Source organism: Phoenix dactylifera, chromosome 15 (genome assembly GCF_051530095.1).
Source record: "Phoenix dactylifera cultivar Ajwa chromosome 15, Ajwa_hap1_PhDact_Kaust_v1.1, whole genome shotgun sequence".
Lineage (NCBI taxonomy): Eukaryota > Viridiplantae > Streptophyta > Magnoliopsida > Arecales > Arecaceae > Phoenix > Phoenix dactylifera.
This window is the reverse complement of record NC_143204.1, coordinates 18,664,531-18,687,241: the sequence shown is the minus strand read 5'-3', so window position 1 is coordinate 18,687,241 and position 22,711 is coordinate 18,664,531. Positions and strand designations below refer to the sequence as shown.

Below are 22,711 nucleotides of genomic sequence, written 5' to 3'. Positions count from 1 at the left end.
TTCCAGGAGTCGCATTGCTGTTCCCAGCTTATTCTCCTTAAAAATAATTTTTTTAATAACTTAAATTTATTAAATCAATTTAAAGGGAATACATCCGTGGATAACTCCTTTCATTAGTTTCTTCATTTAATTCATTCACGGGAATAATGGAATCCTCTCTGCCCAGGCGACCGAGGGCAAGTGAAAAGCAACAAACCATTCCAGGACACGGGCTATCTCGTCCTTCGGGCCTAAGAATCCAGAGAGGACAAGGAGCGGTGGGGCCCACGCTTCACACAATTAAATCCACCGCACGGCATCCTAAGATCTTCTCCTACCCGGCGGCCAGCAGCCAAAGCTTCTACCAACAAATTAACGGGCAGCGGTCAAACTTTACACTACTCCTCGGAGCACCTAAAAGGGCAAGATGATCTTAACATACCCCACCTTCCAACTGCGAGTAGATCGTCCTAAGCCCCACCGAACCTCTCCTTCTAACCTATAACCAGGGGACATAGCAACAGATCCCCTACTTAAGAGCAGTGGTTGGGGCTCCTATTTAGCTTGTGAAGCGCCGGGGACCGCTGTGGCCTCTCGAGAGCTTCCACTTTTTCTTTTTTCAACGTTAAACGACAGCATTACTGCTGATAGGAATAGAGGTAGAGGAAACTTTGTGGTCAAAAATCATGAATCCAGATTTGTAGCAATCAATGGACGATACGTCTTCGATGAGCTAGTCATTGGTGCGAAGTTGAGAGCAGAATAGAACGGCATTATCTTTGCCAGATTGGCTTTAGGAGCGGATTGTATCCATCTTGAAGGTGATGCGGTTCTAGTGATCGAATAAATTTCGAAAAATGTTGAGAGATACAGTCATCTAGATAGGTATCCATTTTTGCAGGATGTAAGTGACATTGTGAAGAATTTGCAGCTTTTCGGGCTATTCATATTTATCGAAAGATAAATAATATAGCTAATTGGGTTGCTTTTTCATTATTTAGAAAAATTTTGTTGAAAAAGGCTGGCGATCACTCTATCGTTCTTATGTTATTATTATTATTATTATTATTTTTGAACTCTTATGGTCTACTCGCGTGTTTTGCGAAAAAAACAGAGAGAGAAGCGGTACAATGCCATTAATTAGAAGCCACCCGTGATAGATTCGACGCTGGACCGAGAACGACTGGCAGAAAATTATATGACGAAAATGCCCTTACATTTTAGAACTGTTTTTCTCTCTGCTGCCGTTATTTTTAGCGTTATTTCTCACTATCGTGAAAGAAACGGAAGAGATTCAAACCCAAAGCTTACATTCACTCACAGTAAGACTCGAAAAAAGAACTCCCCGGCCAACTTCTCACCCGCCATCGACTCCGTCGTTATAATGGAATTCTGGGGGCATCTCAAGGGGACGCGAAGGAGGCGAGGATGCCGGGATTCGGGTTAGGAGTTGGAGCGGAGGAATTGGGAGGAGAGGAGAGGAGGGAGGGGAGGAAGAAGAGGTCGGAGCAGCGGCATTTGAGAGCGGGAGGGAGGAGGAGAGCTGTGGCGAGCCCCGATTCCCTGATCTCCCACTCCTCCGACCACCATTCCGCCGGCAACGGCAACGCCAGCGTCCGTAGTGCCGGCAGCCAGTTCTCCTCCGCCTCCGGCAGCGCTGCCTACCGCCGCTCCTTCGGATCCGACCATGACCCACCTTTTTCCCAGCTTTCCGTCTTGGTTCTCTTCTCCCCCGCTGTGTGTGTGTGTGCGTGTGTTTATTTTGCTTTCCCCCTTTTCTTTCCAATTCTGGATAGAAAATGTGGAGTGATGGCTGTTAAATTTTTAAGGAGTTTTTCTTCGTAGTTTCGTTGCTTGTTAAGGATTAAAGTTCGCCATGGAAGGGGATGGGTCTGCCGCATTCTTTTGTTTCATGTTGGCTCATATGACAACGAAGCATTTTTAGTCCAACCAGATAATGCAAAGCTACTCGAATCCAATGCTCAAAGATGGTTAAAAAAAAATTGAAGAGAGGGAGAGAGAGGGAAGAATGGCGACTTTTTTCTTTTCCGTATTATAGCGTGTGTTTGCCTCTCCGTTGCTTATGTGGATTTTGTTTGGCTTCCTGTGGGATTTGAGACAAGTCTATCTTTTGTGATTGACATAGCATTTGGCGGGACGCGAGCGCTCCGGTGGAGCTGGGCTGGATCCAGATCCGGAGAAAGGTCCCTCTTTGCTTCTCTCCTCCCCTGATATCCTCACCACCCCACTCCACAAAGGTCGGTACCACTTGCCTTCCCCTAGTGATGTTACCATTGCTCGCAGTCAATAAAATCGCTCCCCGAATCCCTTCTCCATAGGGGATCAGGGAAAGCTTTTAAGCTTTTCTGGTTTCACAGAGCTAGAGAAGGACTCGGTACAGTCAGAAGAAGAAGAAGAAGAAGAAGAGCAGAAGGAGGAGGAGGAGGAGGAGGAGGAAGAAGAAAGCCTAGACCCAGCACAGCACTCCTTCTCTCATGCCCGCAGAGGTACAGAGCGCCCCTAAACTCCCTCTCCCGCGTGTAAAGTTCGAATCTTTATTTTGAACCTTGTCCTATAGTTGCTAGCTATTTTTCTGGTTTCCCTTAGAATGCAAGGGCCGCCGGTTCAGATCTGAAGCTGCCCCTTTACCGGGAAGGAAGCCCCGGAGGCGCAGGCCGGCCTCCCTCGACCTCAGCAATAGCCAGGGGGCCGATGCGGCTGTCCTGTCCCCAAGGTTATTTATTGGCGGTTTAGGAGGAGGCATGAAGAAGAGCTCCGCCTCCTCGTCCCGCAGCAGATCGGGCACATTCCCCAGCCCTGGGACGCCGAACTACCGGCAAGGTGTTGGAGCTGCAGGGTACCAGAAAGGATGGAGCTCCGAGCGGGTGGCGCCGCCGGTGGACAGCAGCCGGAGGTACGGGGGCAATGGTGTTTTGCTGCCATTCAACAACGGGAGGACATTGCCTTCAAAATGGGAGGATGCGGAGAAGTGGATCTTTAGCCCCGTTTCAGGTGATGGGATTGGGAGGCCGTCGGTGCCGCCACCTCATCATAGACGGCCCAAGTCGAAAAGCGGTCCGCTCGGAGCTCCCGGCAATGTTCATAGGGTCTGCTCTTCAGCGTCGCCACCGGTCCCCTGCTTCGACGGCGAGAGGGTTGGAAATTTCGCGGCAAGCTCGCCTTTTCTGGCGGGAGTCCTGATTCCAGAACGCGGGTGTTGTGGTGGCGGCAACGATGGAAGAGGTCGTGGAGGAGGGGGAGGGAAATCTTATTCTGCCAATACAGAGCCTTATATAGTGCGATCCGCGAGCACACAAGGGTGGGTGGATACACTGATCGAGTCGTCTTCCTCGTTACCCAGCTCACATGGCACCACTACACAAGGTTTGGGCGTTTCTCTTTCCCTTGTTTTGCTTATTCTGAAGATTATGGAGATATTTTATTGGGCATGAATCTAATATTGTGGTAATGTATTCAGTTTGTTCTCACGATTCTGCCTATTCACTAGGAGGGCTTATGCTGTCAAGACTTCACTTTGAAGGTTGTTTTAGACAGCAATTAAGATTTATGCATTAGAGTTCAGATCTTATTTTTGTAGGTGATCTAGAGGGTCGGTATCATGTTAACAGAGTGCAATAATGCTCCTTTGTAAAACCTTTTATCGACTTTCTAGGCTGATCTGAAATGTGCTTAAGACTTTGGCAAGTGGAACGATCCTGGACTCGCATCTAAGTTCTTCTGATTGTATTAGACTTATATGGCATGCCAACTCGATCATTTTTAATATTATCACTTAGAGATATATATGATTAGATTATAGTGTCATGTCCTTATGGTTCTTATAGTAAGTTTAGTTGCCCAATTTACCATCCAGTAGGAATTAAATTGTCGATCACTGATCAAAAAACTCCTGTACAGTCATGATACTTCTCATGATGAATTCTTACATTAGCTTAATTTATTTATCCAGCTTAGAAATGTCTCGTACAAGGCTGAAAGCATTTCCTATAGTGTATTAGACATTTGTAACTTTCAACTAGCCTTACCTCGACTAACTAATCAGCAACTGTAGAATGAAATCAAATGCGGAGTTAAGAATGCTCGACCTAAAAAATAACAGCATCATAAGACTGGATTAAGTGCACTCAGTACATTAGCTGCACATCGACATTATATGCAATAGCATGCAAAGAAAAATCTAGGATTTCTTGGGCCTATTGGGAAACATATGCAATTGTTACTTTTTAAACTGATATATAAATTGAGACGATGATGATGAAAATGCACGACCTCTTCATAAAAGTTTCTTGGTTTTAATCCTTTTTTTTAACTATGTTGAAAGGAGCGATAAGTTTCTATAATTATGGGGGATTAAATGCATATTGACATCTTGTTTTGTTATAAAATTTGAGAGGTCCAATCAGTAAATGGTGATCAAACATATAACCGTAAGGATTAGGTTGCATTGAAATGTTATTATTCTTTTACCTATCGCCTAATATATAGAATGAAAACCACATCCAGTTTATGTCATAAGGGCAGTCAAATCTTCAGTAGGGCTTGTACCTATATAGTCATAAGGAAGGTATGTTGAAACTAAATGTTACATAAAAAAATATATTTGTTAAATATATTGAAATTTGGGTTTTCCAATTTCTCAGGTTTTTACTGCACCACATAACACTCCTTAAAATGTTATGTGGTCAAGCATGATGAGACCATCCTTGTGGCAATTGCTCGAGACTTGCGGCAAAGGATGCCATATCAAGCATCTTGTACAATTTCTCAAGGTGCAGGCCAATTACAAGTACAATTGTATATACAAACATAACCATAACTATCTAGCCTTTGCCCAGCTATCTAGAGTCAATCTTATAGATCTTCATTGCCCAGCATTCCTATTTAAGGTCATGTTATTTAGGGCTAGCTTTAATGTTGCCTTGGAACTTTCCCTCATTTTTATACGACCTTTAGTAAAAATCACCATATCTCTTAGTGAAGCTTTTTTAGGTATCTATTGTACATATCCATATCAAAGTAATCGATTTTCCATTGCTTTATCCTTAATTTGTACAATTTCTATAGCTCCTCTAAAATAATCCTTGTTTACTTTATCCTTTCCATTGTCTCACATATCTATCTTAATATTATCATTTTTGCTATATCAAACTTGTTTATATATTTTTTTCTCTTATTGTCCAGCACTCTAACTCTCTAAGCTATACAACAAGGTAGGCCTTGCAACAATTTTATAAAATTTTCTTAAGTCTCCAACATATATGCCTACCATATAATATTCTAAATGCACCTCTTCGCTTCATTCCACGAGCTCTATTATATATCTGCATTTAAGGTTTTAAATCCTATCGGATGGGGTTGTCCCAATTTTTCTATGGAACGGGACATGTTGTTGTCCTGCCCCGTTCCGACACTTGGGACAGAGGATGTCTTAATATATGCCGATCGGAATGTTGGGACAATAGCAAATGGTCCTATCCCGACACATGGGATGGTAACCCCATATCGGTGTCCATAGGGACTTGAATCCTTGTCTGCATCTATCTCCCCACTATTTGAATAATATCTTCTAAGTAACGAACCCGCTCACTTTATGGTATCTTTTGGTTGTCAATGTTAATTGATATCACATCTTCTTTTCTTATTCTCACTAAATTTATGTTTAATATACTTTGTCTTTGTTTACTAATTGTTAAGCCTATGTCGTCCAACCTTTTCCTCCACAAGTCCAACTTAGTATTTAATCTAGTTCTCTTTTCATCAATTAATATTGTATCGTCTTCAAATGCATATAAGCAATGATACATCGTCTTGAACATTTTTGCAGCAATTTTATCAATAATTAGTGCAAAAAGATATGAACTTCGTATCGGTCTTTGATGTAAGTCTGTAGTAATTGAAAATACACTTGTTGTACTGGAGCAACTCCTAACACTCGTAATTACTGCAGCATGCATGTCTTCAGTTATGTCAATATACTATTTATGTACACCCTTTCTTCTTAAATCCCACCAAATAACTTTTCTTGGTACCTTGTTATAAGCTTTCTCTAAGTTAACAAAGACCTTATATAAACTTTCTCCTTTTTTCTATATATTTAGTCAATTTTCTAAATAAAAGATAGCCTCAATTGTCGATCATTCAGGGATAAATCCAAATTGATTATTTGAAACAAGTATTTTTTTTAATCTTTGTTCAATTACCCTTCTAATAATTTCATGGAGTGAATCGTAAGCTTAATTATCCCATAATAAGAACAATTTTCTACATCACCTTTATTCTTACGATTTGGTACTATAGTACTCCAATCATGTGGCATTTTTTAGTTTTTAAATATTATTATATAAATTAATAAGGTAATTTAACTCAATATCTTCAAAGATTTTTCAATTCTCAATAGGTTTTTCATCTAGCCCTACTACCTTACCTTCTTACATTCTTTTCAAAGCTATCTCTATTTGATTTTATGAATTGTTGGAATAGAAACTTGACTCTTTCCTAATTCTACTTATTCAATAATTTTTATGATCCTCATTTAACAATTTTTTAAAGTAATATCTTCAACTTTCTTCAATTTCTGCCTTTCAGTAATATTCTATTATCCTCACCTTAATGCCTTTAACTTGATCAATGTCTTTAGATTTTCTCTCTCTAGCTTTAGTTATTTTATAATTTTCATTTTCACTTTTTTTTATCCCAATCTTTCATCCAAGTTATCATATGCTACATATTTAGCCCTACTGTTAACATTTTTGTATTTTTCTTAGCTTCCTTATATCTTATAAAATCCTTAACAGTTTAAAGCAAATATGTTTTAGGCCCTGTTTGGGGCAGCTGTTGGCAGTAGAGCTGTTGGAAGTAGAGCTGTCTGAAGTAGAGCTGTTATAAAAAGCTATTTGCTGTTTGGTAACTACATTTATAAAATGCTGTGGCGCTTTAACATTTGTTTGGTAAACAAACTAAGAAAATACTTTTGCATAGCAAAATGACCATAAAGGACATTACTAGTATTATACAATATTGCATAATAAAATATAATATATATTAATACATAAATATATGATATAGTATAATATTAATGTAATGTAATATAATATTATTATAATATAGTACTATAACATTGTTACTATAGGATAATAATTTAATATAATATTAAATTATTTAACATAACATAATATTATATTATATTATATTTGTAGTATAATACAATAATAAATGTATAAAATATTATAATTATTAGTATAAATTAATTTTTCACTCTTTTGATGACCATTTATCTCTCTAACAAATTTTCTAGTTAGGTGAAAAAATTGGTTAAATAATTACTAATATTTATTTTTATTTATTTAGTTATTATTTTATTTCATTAAAATATATTTATTTGTTCATTTATATACATATTTATTTTTTTATTTATTTTTCTTTTTTTTCTTCTCTTTTTTTTCCCTTTTCTTCTTTTTTTTTCTTCTCTTTTTTCTTCTCTTCTTCTCCTTCCTTCCTCTGTTTCCTTCTTCTCCCGCAAGGCCGGCGGCGCCGGAAGGGGGCTGGGCCGCGGCGGCCGCGGGAGGGGGGCCGGGACGGCGGGCCGTGGTGGCCGCGGGAGGAGGCCCGGGAGGGGACGGGGACGGCAGGCCCCGGTGACCGTGGGGGGAGGGGGGGAGGGAGGGGGCCGGGACGGCGGGCCGTGGCGACCGCGGGGGGGGGGGACCTCGGGAGGGGGCCGGGACGGCGGGCCGCGGCGACCACGGGGGAGGGGAGGCCTCGGGAGGGGGCCAGGACGGCGGGCCGTAGCGCCTGCCGGGGAGGCGGCGGCCATGGCTGCCCCTTCCTCTTTTTTTTGCTGTGGGGGGTCGCAGCGGCCGGGGCGACAGGCCGCAGCGGCTGCTAGGGAGCGCGGCCACGGGTGGCCGGCGTGGTGGCAGCCACCGTGGGCAGCCACAGGCTGCCTCCCAAAAAAAAAAAAAAAAAAGAGGGCCGGCGGCATTGAGGAGAAGGAGATAGAGAGGGAGAGAGAGAGAGTGAGGATGGAGAGAGAGGAAGAGACGGTGGGATTGAGATTTTTGAGAGAAAAAAGGAACTTTTAAATGGGGATATTTTGGTAAAAAATACAGCTTCCCGACAAAGCTGAAAACAGCGTTTTCGGAAAGCTCCAAAATGGAGCTTTCCCCCAAAAGCTGTTTTCAGCTTCCCGCAAAAGCTGAAACAGCTTTTCCAAAATTTTAGCAAACATCATTTTTTATCTAAAAGTACTTTTGGAGGGCCAGAAAGTGCTTTTTGGCCATCCAAAAACTCCCCCAAACAGGACCTTATTTTAATTGCCTCCTCCACCTTGTTATTCCACCACCAAGTTTCTTTACTTGTATATCCTTTTCCCTTTGACTCTTTTAAAAATTCTTTAACTGCCCTCTTAATTCAGCTAGCCATTTGGCCCCATATTTTATTTGATTTAGTCTTCAAGTTCCAGTTTTCCTCTTTTAGTAATTTATTTTTAAAAGATATAATATTTTTTCCTTTTCTTCTTGCACTTAATGTATAAATTTAAGACTAGTAATATATGTTTTGTGGTTAAATTCTCTCCTGGTATCATATTACAATTTTTACATGCTGATCTTTCTCTTCTCTTAATGTAAAGTCGTCTATTTACGACAGATTTGATCCACTTTTAAAGATTATTAAATACTCCTTATTTTTAAAATACATGTTTGCAATTGTTAGGTCATAAAATATTGCAAGCCCACGAATTGAATGCCCCTATAAATTTCTATCTCGAAAACCAACTCCACCATGTATTCTTTCATATCCTCATATTGTTCTTCCCATGCTTGTTTAAATCACCACCTGTAAGTATCCATTCTCCTTCAGGAATACCTTGCATTAATCTATCATTTGTTTCAAAATTGTTTCTTAATCCTCTCCTGTATAAGCACTAACCACATTTATAATCCCCTCATCTAAAACTAATTTTATAGCTAGTAATATATCGCTTATTTTTTTTACATCAATAGATGTATATTTCATTACTTTGTCCATTACTTTTTCTACTCCATTTTATTGTTATTTACGTACATCTCTGGTATTATTGGAATTACTACCATTCCTTTTAATTTTTTGTAAACAAGCAATAATGACATTTCTACATGTTATTGTATCCACTAATTCTCTAGTCTTTCTGGTCAAAGTCCCAACATTCCAAGTAACAAATCTTCTGATTTTCTTTTTCTATGTAGTTACCTTCTTTACATGATGTAATTTCTCTTATCTCCTTACTATGATTGGTCACTATTGTACTAGTTACTACTAGAAGACTTTCTAATCCTAAATATCTCTCTTTGTCATTACAACTTAGGTTATGTTATAGCGGGTTGTTTACAGCAACTACCTAACCAACCCTTGCTAATTTGTCATGTTTTAGTAGGTCATTTATAGACAACGACCTAATCAACTCTCACTCCTTTGTCACTACAACCCCGTTACATTGTAGCAGGTTGCTTATGGATTCTAACCTAACCAATCTATGCCCTCTTCTTGCCACAATCAGGTCAAGTTATGGCAAATTGCATGGAATAGGGAATGCCCTAATATTGGCGTGCATCAGATTGGATATATTTCATAATTATTGACATATTTTTATGTTCATTTGTCAACCTGACATCAACCCTCCACCTTTCTCATCTGGGCTCGAGAACGGTCACGGAGGTGTTACAGACATGTATAAAAGTACAGTTTACATTGTCATATTGGGTTTCTGAAGGGTTTCACTCAGGATTTTTTTTTAAAAAAAAGACCCTCATTGCTGCTCATGTCACGTGTCACAGTTACAATGAAAGAAAGTGATAAAAGTATGCTTAATAGCCGATCATTCAAGTGACTTCATCTGGGAGAGTTTCTGGACTGTGTCATCTCAATTTCAAGACATTCTGAGGTCTGATGCTTCTAGTTGTGTTCATGTTAGAAGGGTCTGATGTAATTGTTATACCTAAAAAAAAATAGTATGCTTAAAATGGTCTAGATCTGAAGGTGGCGTCCTGTAATGAAAGACTTCATACTCTCTGCTGATGTATTTTGATCTGTAGGTAATTTTTTGCATTGCCTATCATGCTTAGCCATTAACTAGAGCATTTTAAACTTGTGCTCGGTTTTTCTCTGTAAGATGTAATTATTGCAGCTTGTTAATGACTGCATAAGTATACTCAGTGCGTGTAATTTCAGTTGCTGCATATGAAATAGGTCTCATGACATGATGTCGGAAAACTTTATTTAAAGTGGCCACACCTGCTTTGTAATCTTTCTTATAACTCATCCTTGCACCCGTTTCCGAAGCATTTCTTTATTCTTCTTTTTTGCTTTTTGGTTTATCTACCAACTTCTATGTGCCTGTATTTAAATCTATTCCTTCTTCAAATAATTGAGCCACACAACATTTGATTAGTAGCAAATATTGCATTATGTTGGATGGCCATTTGATGCCTTAAGAGTAACCAGTTGTATTGTATGCTGTATAGTTTTTTTTTTCACTCTCTTGCTCCTGTAACATTTAAGTAAGTTCCGGATCTTCTCTAATTATCTTTGGATTTGTTTGCAGATGTGAAACTTGAAAGCGCCAGAGTAGCAGCCACCATGGTTTCTCCTCTATTTTTGAGGAAGGACGTCGCGACACAAATGAGCCCCGAAGGAAGTAGCTCCACTTCTCCAAAGAAGAGGCATTTCATTTCCCCATCTGCACAATCAGCCCATCCCATTCAAGAGCTGGAAAGCCATTTATCAAAGTTGGAGGTAAGAGATGTACAGGTAGATGATCGAGTAACTGTCACCAGGTGGTCCAAGAAACACATAGCCCGTGGCTCTGATAGGCGTTTAACAAACATCATAGAATGGAAGAAGAAGACAGTGGGGGCTAAGGCTTCTTCCTGGGAAGTTGCAGATTCAGCAAAATCTATGTCAAAGTAAGTCTATCATTCTGGTTTTTACATTATGCTATTGCAAGATCAGCTATGGTTATGCAAATAAAACTTCTTTGTCGCATATTATGGGTACCGCATAGTTTCTGATGAATTTGTGGGAACACTTGATATTTAAAGTAGCAGATTCACTGAATTACTTACTCATAGGGAAACAGGTAGCAGTTGTTTATATAAGACTGGGCAACCTATGCAGAACTAGGATGCAGTTTTGACTACAACATGAGCTTTTGCATACCTATTATTTGAAAGGAAACTAGAAACCTAAACAGAAACTGCAGTCTGGATGGTATCAGGCAAGAGAATGAAGTGCTTTGTGTTACCTGATCATCTTACTATATTTTTGTCTCACATGAGCCGCCCCTTTTATTCTTAAAGCATCTATGTGCAAAAGTGATCAATCTGCATCTCTTCTCTTCTTATAGTTTTAATTGAAGCAACATTATTAGGAGATCCCTTTACTGCTAAGTACATAAACTGATTTCCCAATTAAAGATGGTCAATCTCTTAAACTAAAGATGTTCAAGAAATATCATCTATGGAAGGCTTCTTTGACTACAGTTATTCCTGTGTTCATCAATTCTTGTCTTCCTACTTAGGGGTTATTGATAGCGCTTCCCCTGAGCTATTGAAATGCTGTTGATAAACTTCAATATTTTTCTTTTGATGTCTAAAACCTACTACACATTTTAAAAAGGTGCAAAAGAGAGGAAGCTAAGATCACAGCATGGGAGAATTTGCAGAAAGCAAAAGCTGAGGCAGCGATCAGGAAACTAGAGGTGCTTCACTAAACTTGCATGATTTACCATCAATACCATGATATTGATCTAACAATTTGATGCTTCTATTTTTTGGGTAAAATGCACTATAGGTCATTAGGTTGTAATATATTATTGATGTTCTTATATTTTTCAATTGTAGTTTTGTATAGCTCATGTTTGTCGTTGTTTGTCAATATAAGGCTAGAAATGAAACCTATATCTGGGGCTTAATTTAGTCATTTTGAGTGTTCTTTCCAGATGAAACTAGAAAAGAGGAGATCTTCTTCAATGGATAAGATTTTGAACAAGCTTAGATCAGCCCAGAGAAAAGCACAAGAGATGCGCAGTGCAGTGTCCGCGAGCCAAGCAAGCCGCATAGCAAGGACTACAAAGAGGGTCTCGTACTTCCCTAAAACTGGTCAAATCAGTTCATTTAGTGGATGCTTCACCTGTCATGCCTTCTAGCGCTGCACAGTTTTTCCCATCAATTATCTATTCCCTTCTCAAAGTTTGAGTTAAGTTCAATTCTCATGATGCTGTTTTAACTCTATTCTTCCCACCTTTCATTCTTTTTCTCCCTTTTCTTATTCTTGTTAGAAGCAGCGCCAGTTTTCATGTTCTCGAGTTTCACCATACTTCAGGTGACCAGGTAGAGTTGTGGATTGACTAAAATTGAGAAACAACAATGTATAAATAGTTTGCCTTAAATGATCACAAATACACTGAAACTCTTTCTTACACTAGGATATAAATATCAATATTGCCAGAGAGTGATGGCTCTAGTTGTCAGAGGGCTAGGAAGAGATTTAACCTGATTTACCTCATGCAAGAAACAACACGGAACAAATTCTTTTCATAACAGCAAGATCTCTGTTACACCATTATCAGCAAGCACATGAGGGCAATGTACTCAACAACTAAGATCCTTTTATTGTTAAGGACATAAATGTACTCACTATGATGAACCCAGTTACAAAAAGATACTTGGAAGGGCTTAAGATTTCTTGGTGAATGTAGAGATGTCCTGCAATCTAATCAGATAGTTCCTTGTTCACTTCAGGGGTGCAGTTTAATCCAGCTATGTAGTGATCTTTTGTTTTCACAGCAAGCCTGAGTTAAATAAGAGTACCACCGGATGCCTTATCTACACCATGGACCAAACACAAATCTCAAGTCCACCATGTAATACACTCAGGCCTTACGTTTTTAGAGAAATTCCCACCACGCTGATGACCTAAATCATTCCCTATCTACAGAATTTGCCAATTACTTATTTTAGTAGCAAACATACGAAGAGTTTCTGGGCAGAGCGCAACTTTGGTACTTCAGTAGTAGTGATTTCTTTCTTAGGGTAGGACAACAAAAAGCTACTTCAATGATGGAAACGTTATAAGGTCGAAGCTAAAGCAGAAGTTGTTAAAAGCTGGAAGAAAAAGCGAAAGCTTGGTCGAAATGGCTCTTGACCCGTTCAGAAGTGGAGACGCAAAGTGTTACTTTTCAAAAAATGAAAAAGGAAGGAGTCAGGCTGATTGAATTGCCATTGAGCTTTTAAGCAACATATTTTTAATCAGACAATTTCTTCCAAACTTTCGATCTCTAATTGCAAAAGGAATTTTTGGACTTCTACTTTTAACTGGAATGACTAACTTCCCTGGCAATTTAATCCCAGCTAACTCCCCTAAGAATTATGCAGTCCTCATTTCTTGTAATTTACTGATTGACTTAATTGTTTTATTTTAATTTTTCTAACAGGAAAATTGCTGCTTTTGTTTAGGTAAAGAGGAGTGCTGTTAAGTTTGACAGGACGGGAATTGGAGATGATCAGAAGCCTCAAGTAGCATTTTGTATCATATATCAGTTTTTTTCTTTTTTGTTTTATGACCATCTGGTATATTCGAAAGCTATTTTCTTGTCAAGCTGTTATTTAGTACTAATAAATTGGTCTTATGCAGGCAGATTGCAAATAATAACCCTTTAGCATGAGATTAAAAATTTAAAATTCTGTAAGATGTTTCAGGATCTGCTGATGTTTGCCACATGATGCGTGTCAGATGTTGGATCCTTTTTCTGGATATTCCTGAACCGAGGAAATGGAATAAGCTGCAGTATACTCTGCCAACGCATGATCAAGTGAGCCCATCAAAAACGCCTCAAAAAGCATGGTGGTGTTGTGATGCCTGAAACGCAAGGCCATTATTTGGAACCATGTTATGAATCCTTTTTGCGCGACATCTTATTATTTGGAAGCATCATGGGTAGGTCAAATCCTCTTTAAATACATGGCTTGGCTCATGGAATTTGCTATTAAGCAAGGCCAGTCTTGTTAAACGAAAAAAGAGATGCATATCTCCTATCGAACAATCTGATTATTTTTGTCTTGCCTAGGAAAATGCTGCATTGCTGTGACAGTGTAGTGGATTCCTACTTCTAGCAGGCATGCTGCTGTAAGAACAACCTCGAATTTAACCAATCATGCTGGGTTGCACCATTAACAATGGTTGGAAAATAGTAAGGAATTCTGTGTTCCCAAATTGTAGTCTTTTAGATGCGGGTTTGTTAGAAGGGATTTGTACTTAGGAACACTGTGGACAGTATTTTCTGGTCTTCCCTTGTTATCTTCCCATGTCCCACCATCAAGAGGTGATGATAACGAAGAGTTCTCAGTTGCAAATTGGTGTGATTCGTGTGGATTAGTTTTTTCTAAGAGCCTATCTAACCTTAGTCCAGATCCTAATCTTTGAACTACTGAAAGCCAAAAAAAAGAACTATGAATTTTTTTTTTTCTTACAAGATTTTAGTTCGATCAATCCACGACTCGATCCTATAACAATATTTAATTCTTTAGCAAATATCAGAACGTTCTGTTTTCACCCTCCGTGGAAAATAAGTGGTAAAAGAAAGAACAAAATTAAACAGGAAGTATATCAAAGAAGAAAACAAAGCCAATGAATGCATCTTGTAAATCCTATCCTCCTCCCCCCCTCTGCAAAAAAAAATAAAAAAGGCAACCCAGAAACTAAAGATACATTTTCTTGCGTCATTTTGTTTGCACCCCCTGTCATCAAAAAATTGCTCGTAATCCAACCAAATCTAGCATTCAGCGACAGAGCGCGTCCGAATCTTAGGAGGAGAGAAAACATTTTAATAAACAGGGAGTCAAAAGGCTGGAGATCTAGGTGGTTCCACAGCACATGATGGCCTGACAGCAGCGGTACTGTTTCTAGAGCCAGAGAGGTATCCACCCAACCAACGCAGGGAAAGCAACGGCGAGCCACCTGTGGAACCGACCCATGTGACCCAGGCCGCTTAGATCGCAGCATCCCACGTACCATGGAGTTCTGAATACGGAATTCCTGCAGCCAAGACTGCTACTTCCAAGGTTCACTGCATTCTCCCAAGAATTTCTAATGAGGTTTGCTCATGGAACAATCTTAAGCGCCACAATGATGTGGTGGGGTTGAGAAGTAAAGGGACGTATAGAAGAAGTTGGTTGGGGAAATTTAGACCAGCCGTATTTGTTACACATTCTCTCTTCTGTCCTTTAGGCTAGGAGGGATGTATTGGAATCAAGAAAAGAAGCCCTAAAAGAAATTTAGATGAGAATAAATGAAGGAAATAACATGGCAGCTCCCACCTTAATTGTAGGTTGGTCCCTCTACAATGCATATAGATAGGATTCGAAATCAATCTGTCAAAATCTCGTGGTCCATGTATCTCGATCCAATTTTTTGGTGGTCCTGCTTCTGATAGTCTAAGATGCCAAGCGTTCTACAATAATTTCACCCATAAGGAGAAGACTCTCTGGACCACAGTTGTTTTTTTTTTTTTTCCCCCAACACATGGCTCCTACTCTAATTGATGAGCTCATGATTGTCTGATGAAGGCGAAGCAAGGATTTCTTTTTTATCTGCCTTTTGACATGATGGTGGTGCTTATTCATGAGTATTGTATTTGCACCAGAAGCCATTCAGGCTTGCATGGTTGCTGTTTTTTTTTTTTTTTGGTTATGGCATGATGGCATCCATTGCAATCTCATGTTTACAATCAAGTGGCAAGCTGAAAGAGATGCTTTTTCGAATAACATATCATCATGGCTCATGGGTTTAGCAATTGACTTTCAGTGCATGGTGCATATCTAGGAGTTGACCCAGAATGGAAGTTAATTTGCTGATTAAAAATGACTGGCGTTGCCACATGCGTGGACCCATCTTCTTAGATATTTCATGTCAATCAGTGAGAGTGAGAGAGCTATGAATGTCATATAATTTAAAGAGAGAAATAGATATTTAATATATAATGCTATGTAATATTACAATTACATTTCGCATGAAGAGAGGAAAAATTAGAGACAAAAGGTAATTTACATACACTTGTTGCAATAAATTTGTCATCACCTTATTCATTTTTTTGTAACAATTTTGTTGTTTTTTTATCTTTTCAATTTTGGTTCAAAAAGCAATTTGAATTTGTACTTTGTATAAGATTTTTGAACTCAGATGGCGCCAGTAAAATCGGTACAATGTCTAAACTTGGTTAACTATGAAAATTAAATTATGATTCCCATTTGAGTTATTGAGTTTGGACGTTATATTATATTAGATGGGAGAGCGAGGTAACACCCGGGGGTGGTGGGTGTTGGGGTAGGACAACTATGACAAAGATATGTTCACCGACATGCAACGTGCAAGGTGGACACTGAAAGCAAGACGGAGCATTTACCAAAAAAGATGGAGGAAATGATCGATCATTCCCATGATGGATCAAGCCCACAGCAATGCATCGCCTTTACGCCGTAGTACACCTGTTTGTATGTACTAGACTTTGCACAACGAGCGAGCGAACAAGCGAGAGAGAGAGAGAGAGAGATTCCCATTATGATCGAGATTACATTGGAAGGAAAACTGCAAAGGATTTATCATTATATCTACTCATTTGTTTTACCGAGAATACATAAGAATGAGTACATAAGCCCAAACTCGACTTCAATACAAGACACCATCATAAGATTCTGCTGTTCTTAGACGATAAGATAGAAGAGTCAAAATTATTTCTCGGCATACATTCCCTGTCCAAGTTATAGGACCGCACTCAAACTTTTAGAAACCAAAAAACGCAGCTAATTAAACTTGAACTTCTTGATGCCATTGCAGTTTGAACTAGATCTGCAACTTGGGTGGATTAGGTTGAATTAAGAATAAACCTAAAATCCAACATCTAAATTTCCCAACAAGTACTATAGACAAAAAAAAAATGCCGACATATACATGCCAATGCTAGGTAGAAGCGTTGGTAATTTATAAGCGTCGGCAGGGATCGTGGAAGGCAAATTGTAAGACGATGCTTATAAGCATTGGCGGCAGCCAAAGAAGGAGGGAAAGAAGCAGACAATACTTATAAGCATCGTCGAAGGACAGGAGGGGAATGAGCAGGCAATACTTAAAAGCATTGTCAAACTCCTATGCACTAACCCTCTCCTCTTAACACTAATTTCCACCGGTTCCTCTTCCCATTAGATGAGATCACCACCGTCTCCGAGAGGATCGAGCGCGTCAATCCCCTCCTCAAACACATCTGGGCCCTCAAGATTGTGAGCTCTCTCTCCTTCTCTTCCCCCAACCCTCAAGATCGAGAGCCCTCAAGGTCCGCCGGCCTCCACCTCCTCCGCATTAGGTTAGGAAACCTTCCGAGAGCTACTTTACTTTTTTATTTGCATGTTTCTAGAGAAATTTAAAGGATGGATTCGATTGCGCGCTCTTGCTACTATGGCAGATGTCAGGCGGTAAGAAAGCCACCCTGACGATCGAGCCCTTGCGGCCTCTAGCAGCCAAGGAGGAGCCAGAGCATGAGCTTGATGGCGGGATAAAGAAGGTCACCGTCTTCTTTAGCACCCAGACCAGCACCACGAAAGGCTTCGCCAAGGTTAGGATCTTTGGCACCCAGACCGACACGAGCTTGATTGATTATTTGTGGTTTGCTCTTGAGCATTACCTCGTGAGTTGCAATTTGTATGTTATTTTTTCTTTCCAGTTTTCCCTACAATTATTTTTTTATTTATTAATTTTGTTTGAAAATCACAGCTATGGAGATGGTGAGACAACGAATAATGCTGCTAGATTCTACAAATGGCATATTGTAAACAGCTTATACAAATGGTAGCTTATCTTGAAGGTAGTGTTTGGCTTTTTGTTTTAGGGGAAGGAAAGGAGAGTTTGGCCAGATTGTAAAGAGCTTATACTAATCATGCATCTTTTTAAATAATTTTTTTATAAAAATAATTATAACGATGCTTTAAAGCGTTGCTATTAGAAGCGTCCATCGCTAATTAGCAATGCTTATAAGCGTCTCTAAATGCCACGTCGGCAATTTTTTTTTAACGCTCACATTGCCGACGCTTTTGCGATACTTTATAAAGCATCGCTAATATAACTAACGATGCTTATGTCGGTATACGCAATAAAAAGCGTCGGCAATGTTCATTTTTTGTAGTGAAGTTTGATTTTGGGTCAGTTGTTAGATGGAATGACATCAAAAGGTATAGGATGTTGGAGACCATATGTTCAAATTCTTTCCATGCAGATTCTTTGTTCAGGTTGTTGGAGATCATGAGTTCAAATTCTTTCTATGCAGAATATTTATTTAATTAACCTGGTTTTTTATATCATCACTATTCTAGTCTTTCCATACCTAGATCCAAGCCGCACATAAGATAGGGTGTCACATCACATATATTTTTGCTTTATTCCTTAATAGCTTAAGCTTGTGGTAAAAGCATTTGAAACTTGGACTGGATGCCGGGCGCATTTGAACTTAGCGTTCCCCTAACAATCTTTGGCTTTGAGTTTATCTTCACAAAGTATAAACTTTTCCAACAGCAGTACTAGCCTCAAAATGAAGTTGGCAAGTTGCTTTTTTGTGTTCATAAATTAGCTAAATACTCCTTCAGTCACCTGCCTTTAACGAAACAACAACATTATCTTGACTTACTCCTTATACAACTGTGAGGCTCTGGATTCTTCACTATAACAATCATGAACTGATTATTGCTATAGATGGGCGGTGCTTCAAGACAACAAGCATAATTACTTTCAAAATGGCTTGGCAAGCTGTTGTAATAACTATCATGTACTCAATTTCAAAAGATAAATATTTAAACCCTGAGCCGATGTCAAAGATGAGCCTAGTGATGCTCTTGCTTTATCTATCAAACCTTATGCACAATTGCTGTAAAAACAACCACATAAGTTAAACTCGATACTATTAGTATACCAAGTCATGATCACTTATTGTCTTCAAGTATCCTAGGATTTTCTTCTTGTGCACAATTCACTTTACGCAAGCTCTGAAAAACAAATAGTTTGCGTCTACAATATATAGCATTATATCTTTGACATCAATGCAATTAAGCTTTTGTAAAAAACCAACCTCTAGTTTCTCCTCCTAATCATTCAAAGAAAATTTCATAGCCATCCCATTGGATTTTGAATTGGGTTATAATCATTTATTGTATATCTATCAGGCAAATATGCAATGTATTTCTTTTGAGAAGCATAAACTCACATACTATACTATTTTACCCCAAGCCAAAGAAACTAGTTCGTCAATCCAAAATCTGTCACTTAAAACTCATCAACTATATGAGACTTTGAATTGTTAATAAATTTATCAGTATCTCTAACATAAATAAATTATCCACCGTACAACCAAATAATTAGTGTCTCCAAAACTTGAGTCATGACTTGGTGTAAGTGCTGGCTCACTTCCACTTTGCTAAAAACATTCTACTAAAATGTAAATCAACCTTTCTATACCATGACCTTAATGCTTACTTGATCACATAAAGTGCTTACATAAGTTTATACACTTTATCCTTCCTTCCTTTAGTCTCATAACCCCATGACTTCGATCTCGATACCAAATTCCTCATGCAAAAATCTATTCAAAAAAAATCAAAGTTTATATTAAGTTGAAAAACATTGTACTTATTATATATTATTATAGCCAAAATAATTTTAATATATCAAATCTAGCAGCTAGAGTAAAAGCTTTATTAAAACCAATACATTGTCGCCATAGATATTCTCTAACTAAAGTAGTTATTTCGAACTTCTAAGCTTATCTTTTTTTCTGATAAATTGGATAAATTAAACCGTTCGAATATAAACACAATCGAATAGGAAGATATGTCGAAGAATCCCAAAATGCAATCCCAACATAATTGGTCATATAAGATGCTATTCAAACGATTGCACTATTAACTTTCCCGTATATTTGTCAAACCTTGATGAAAATAAGGCATCCATCAATCGTAAGCAATACTGTAGAAGGGGGTGGATGTTGACTTATCTCTCGCATAATGATACTGAATAATTTTTCCAGAATCAGACTCAACTGTTCTCTTCATAACTTCTTTGATTTTAGTCAAAAGCCATTATATCAGCCTTCCCTTCTCCTTCAATGGCCATGACCATGTCATTAACTTCTAGGGTTTTGTCAGTTTTGCTTATCTCTAAATATATTTATCTTTCTCTTTCAATATTTGGATTGCAGAGGAAGTTTGGTAAAAGTGTAATACCTTTCTAGGGTTTTGTTGACTTCCTAGGATATGCTGTGATATCTATACTTTCTCACAGTACTTTGCGCTAATCCAAGTTGTAGTTTTTCCTTACCAAAAAAAAAAAAAACGAATATCCACCGCACAAACCGGCGTAACATCCAAAAACCGTACCTGGGGCTCTTGGACTGAAGTGTACACTGTATATATGCATAAAAAAAGCTTTGCACCGCGTTTTGTTTATTTATCATCTCTGAATTGTATTCCATGAAGACAAGAATGAGACCCCTCGTCGGCATGCTGGCCATTGAAAGTCACTGGTTGCGGCCGACCTCCACGCCCAACCAACGCTGACTACGTACCCATCTCTCCAATCGCCATATCCCTGGGGCCGAAGGAAACCATGACCAACTTCTTCCACCTAAACCAAGAGACCCGTGCTGCAACAACACCCCTTGCAGCACCGATGGTCGGTCTGAAACCGATGCGGGTGGTGGTGCCGCAGACTCCAGAATCCAGGAACAAAAGAACTCAGCACAGGGGCCCCAACGCTGCCATGTAGGGCTTCTGAGATCCAATGCATCGACTACTCCATGGATGGCCTTCACATGGCAGCAGCTACCCCAGCTCCGACGAAGACATCTGCTCACCCACATCGTTAAAAACTATATATAGCGCGTCAGAGCAATCACGTGGAACTCCCATGCATGCATCCACCTCATTACGCACCTTTAAGGACTGCCTGACGTGGAAATTAGACATCCTGTGTGAGTCCTACATGAACACAGGATAGAAAGCATATATATATACCTAATAGTGCAGATTGGCTGATTAACTGAATGAATTGTACCCGCTGGTTTATCTCTCAACTTGGATTATTAGTAATTACATTTTAATTTTAAAGATAGTTTTCTAATGGATTTCTTTATTTTTTGAGAGCAGGAGATTCGATTCATCGAGGTAATAAGGTTTGTAATGATGTAGATGAGCTCAAATCCAGACACAGGAAGTCTCGGCAATATGACATATATATGGTGGTAATTCATACGGTAGCAGAGGTTAAGAATTTGGAGAGGAGATAAAACTTTATATAAACAACATACAGACAACCATCCTTATCGCAAGTCCTATACATGGAACCAGAAACACAAAAGAAAAGGAAGAGTTTCTATCAGTTTGAAGCACTTCAAAATAGCATTGCTTCACAACCGACCTGATCGACCTCAACATATGTGGTTCGAATTCATATAGCTAGACTTCATGAACCCTTGATCTGGCAGCTGATAGGCCATTCCGAAGCTCGAGTGGTTTCCACTAGATGAGAATCCTCCGGCCGAGGACGGCGCGACGAGCCCCATGCTCTGGCTGGCAGCCGCCCGCTCCAGCGACCGCACCTGGGTCTTCAAAAACTTGACATAGTGGATTGCCTCATCCAGCATCGAAGCTGTGTCCATCTTCGTCCCACCGGGGACGAGCCGCTGCAGTATTCGTATCCGTTCGCTAATCCGCTCTCGCCGGAGCCGTGCGGCCACGCTCTGGGGGTCCTTGGAGATCTTAACGTTCCGCCGCCTGGGGCGCTTCACTGACTCCGGGTCGATATGGATGGGCTGCATAGCGGCTATCCGGAATATCATGTCCCTCATCGCCGCCGCGGAGCACGGCTTGTGACCGGGGGAGGTCTCACCGGCCAATGGCCCTGTGATGTCGGTGTTCAGTGTGGGGCAGGCGAAGAACATGGGTGCAACGAGTTGGTCTTGGGTGGTGGTGGTACCAACGAAAGGCACAGTCGGCTGGGGACCAGATAGCATGGGAGAGGTTGGGGTGGTTGGAGAGCTGTTGAATTCTGGAGAGGGAACAGCACTGCCGAACTCGGTGGATGGTGGTAGCTCCAAGAATTCAGCAACTTTCTCCATCTGGATCCTCATGTTCATCCAATCCCTTTGGGTCTCCGGGGAGGAATTTAAGTAGTCTAAGTCCATTGGCTGGGCGATCAGAGAGAAGGGGATGTGGAAAGGGGGGGAAGAGGAGAGTTGATATCAGAAGGATGCAAAGAAGATGGACAGCTAAGTGATGAGGGGAATGAAAAAGGGAAAGAACAGTATATTTTGGCTTGCAGGTTGAAAGGTTAGCTATCTTTGGCCGGACCGGCCCGGACGGGACCTATATATAAGAATTTGGTGGTACATTTGATTGAATAAAGTATCGATTTTCTCTCTTACTAATGCTTCTTTTCTGCTTTCGTTTCTCCTAATGGGAATGATGGGAAACGCATTATTGGGAAAAAGACCAAGATTTCAGGACGTCGCATCACATGACGCGGTCAGAAGGCAGAAACACTCCCGCGCGTCTACCTTTTAAATGAGGTGGCCCCGCCGAAAAGGAATCCAACGGAATGGTAGGTCCCACCAAGGCACGTGTCGGAGATCTAGCGAGGTTAAGGTCCA

At 39.8% G+C, this 22,711-nt stretch overlaps 2 protein-coding genes across 3 annotated transcripts; one reads left to right on the top strand and one right to left on the bottom strand.

Moving 5' to 3' along the window:
* The first annotated feature begins 1,319 nt into the window (after positions 1 to 1,319).
* On the top strand, positions 1,320 to 13,683 carry LOC103712515 (uncharacterized). 2 transcript variants are annotated; one of them, XM_039134171.3, is made up of 8 exons: positions 1,320 to 1,698; positions 2,126 to 2,237; positions 2,319 to 2,486; positions 2,587 to 3,363; positions 10,580 to 10,940; positions 11,653 to 11,734; positions 11,975 to 12,230; positions 13,491 to 13,683. In XM_039134171.3, exons 1-7 carry the CDS (start codon positions 1,408 to 1,410, stop codon positions 12,179 to 12,181), a joined length of 1,998 nt encoding a protein of 665 aa, XP_038990099.3. In that variant the 5' UTR covers positions 1,320 to 1,407; the 3' UTR covers positions 12,182 to 12,230; positions 13,491 to 13,683. The 2 variants fall into 2 exon arrangements, with proteins under 2 accessions (XP_038990099.3, XP_038990102.3); XM_039134174.3 differs by having other exon boundaries at positions 1,349 to 1,698; positions 2,358 to 2,486.
* A 6,721-nt stretch (positions 13,684 to 20,404) lies between these two features.
* LOC103712543 (uncharacterized) lies at positions 20,405 to 22,412 on the bottom strand. The gene is made up of 2 exons (XM_008799094.6): positions 21,481 to 22,412; positions 20,405 to 21,009 (listed from the first exon to the last, which is right to left on the bottom strand). The coding sequence occupies exon 1, from the start codon at positions 22,244 to 22,246 to the stop codon at positions 21,491 to 21,493; it is 756 nt and encodes a 251-aa protein (XP_008797316.3). The 5' UTR covers positions 22,247 to 22,412; the 3' UTR covers positions 20,405 to 21,009; positions 21,481 to 21,490.
* Between the last annotated feature and the right edge of the window lie 299 nt (positions 22,413 to 22,711).

What these genes read in the sequence shown, in the direction of transcription:
- LOC103712515 (XM_039134171.3), top strand. Translation starts at nt 1,408, where the DNA reads ATGCCGGGATTCGGGTTAGGAGTTGGAGCGGAGGAATTGGGAGGAGAG. An exon ending in TTTCCCAGCTTTCCGTCTTG is followed by an intron (nt 1,699 to 2,125) that starts GTTCTCTTCTCC and finishes TGATTGACATAG; the next exon opens with CATTTGGCGGGACGCGAGCG. An exon ending in CACCACCCCACTCCACAAAG is followed by an intron (nt 2,238 to 2,318) that starts GTCGGTACCACT and finishes CCTTCTCCATAG; the next exon opens with GGGATCAGGGAAAGCTTTTA.
- LOC103712543 (XM_008799094.6), bottom strand. Translation starts at nt 22,246, where the DNA reads ATGGACTTAGACTACTTAAATTCCTCCCCGGAGACCCAAAGGGATTGG.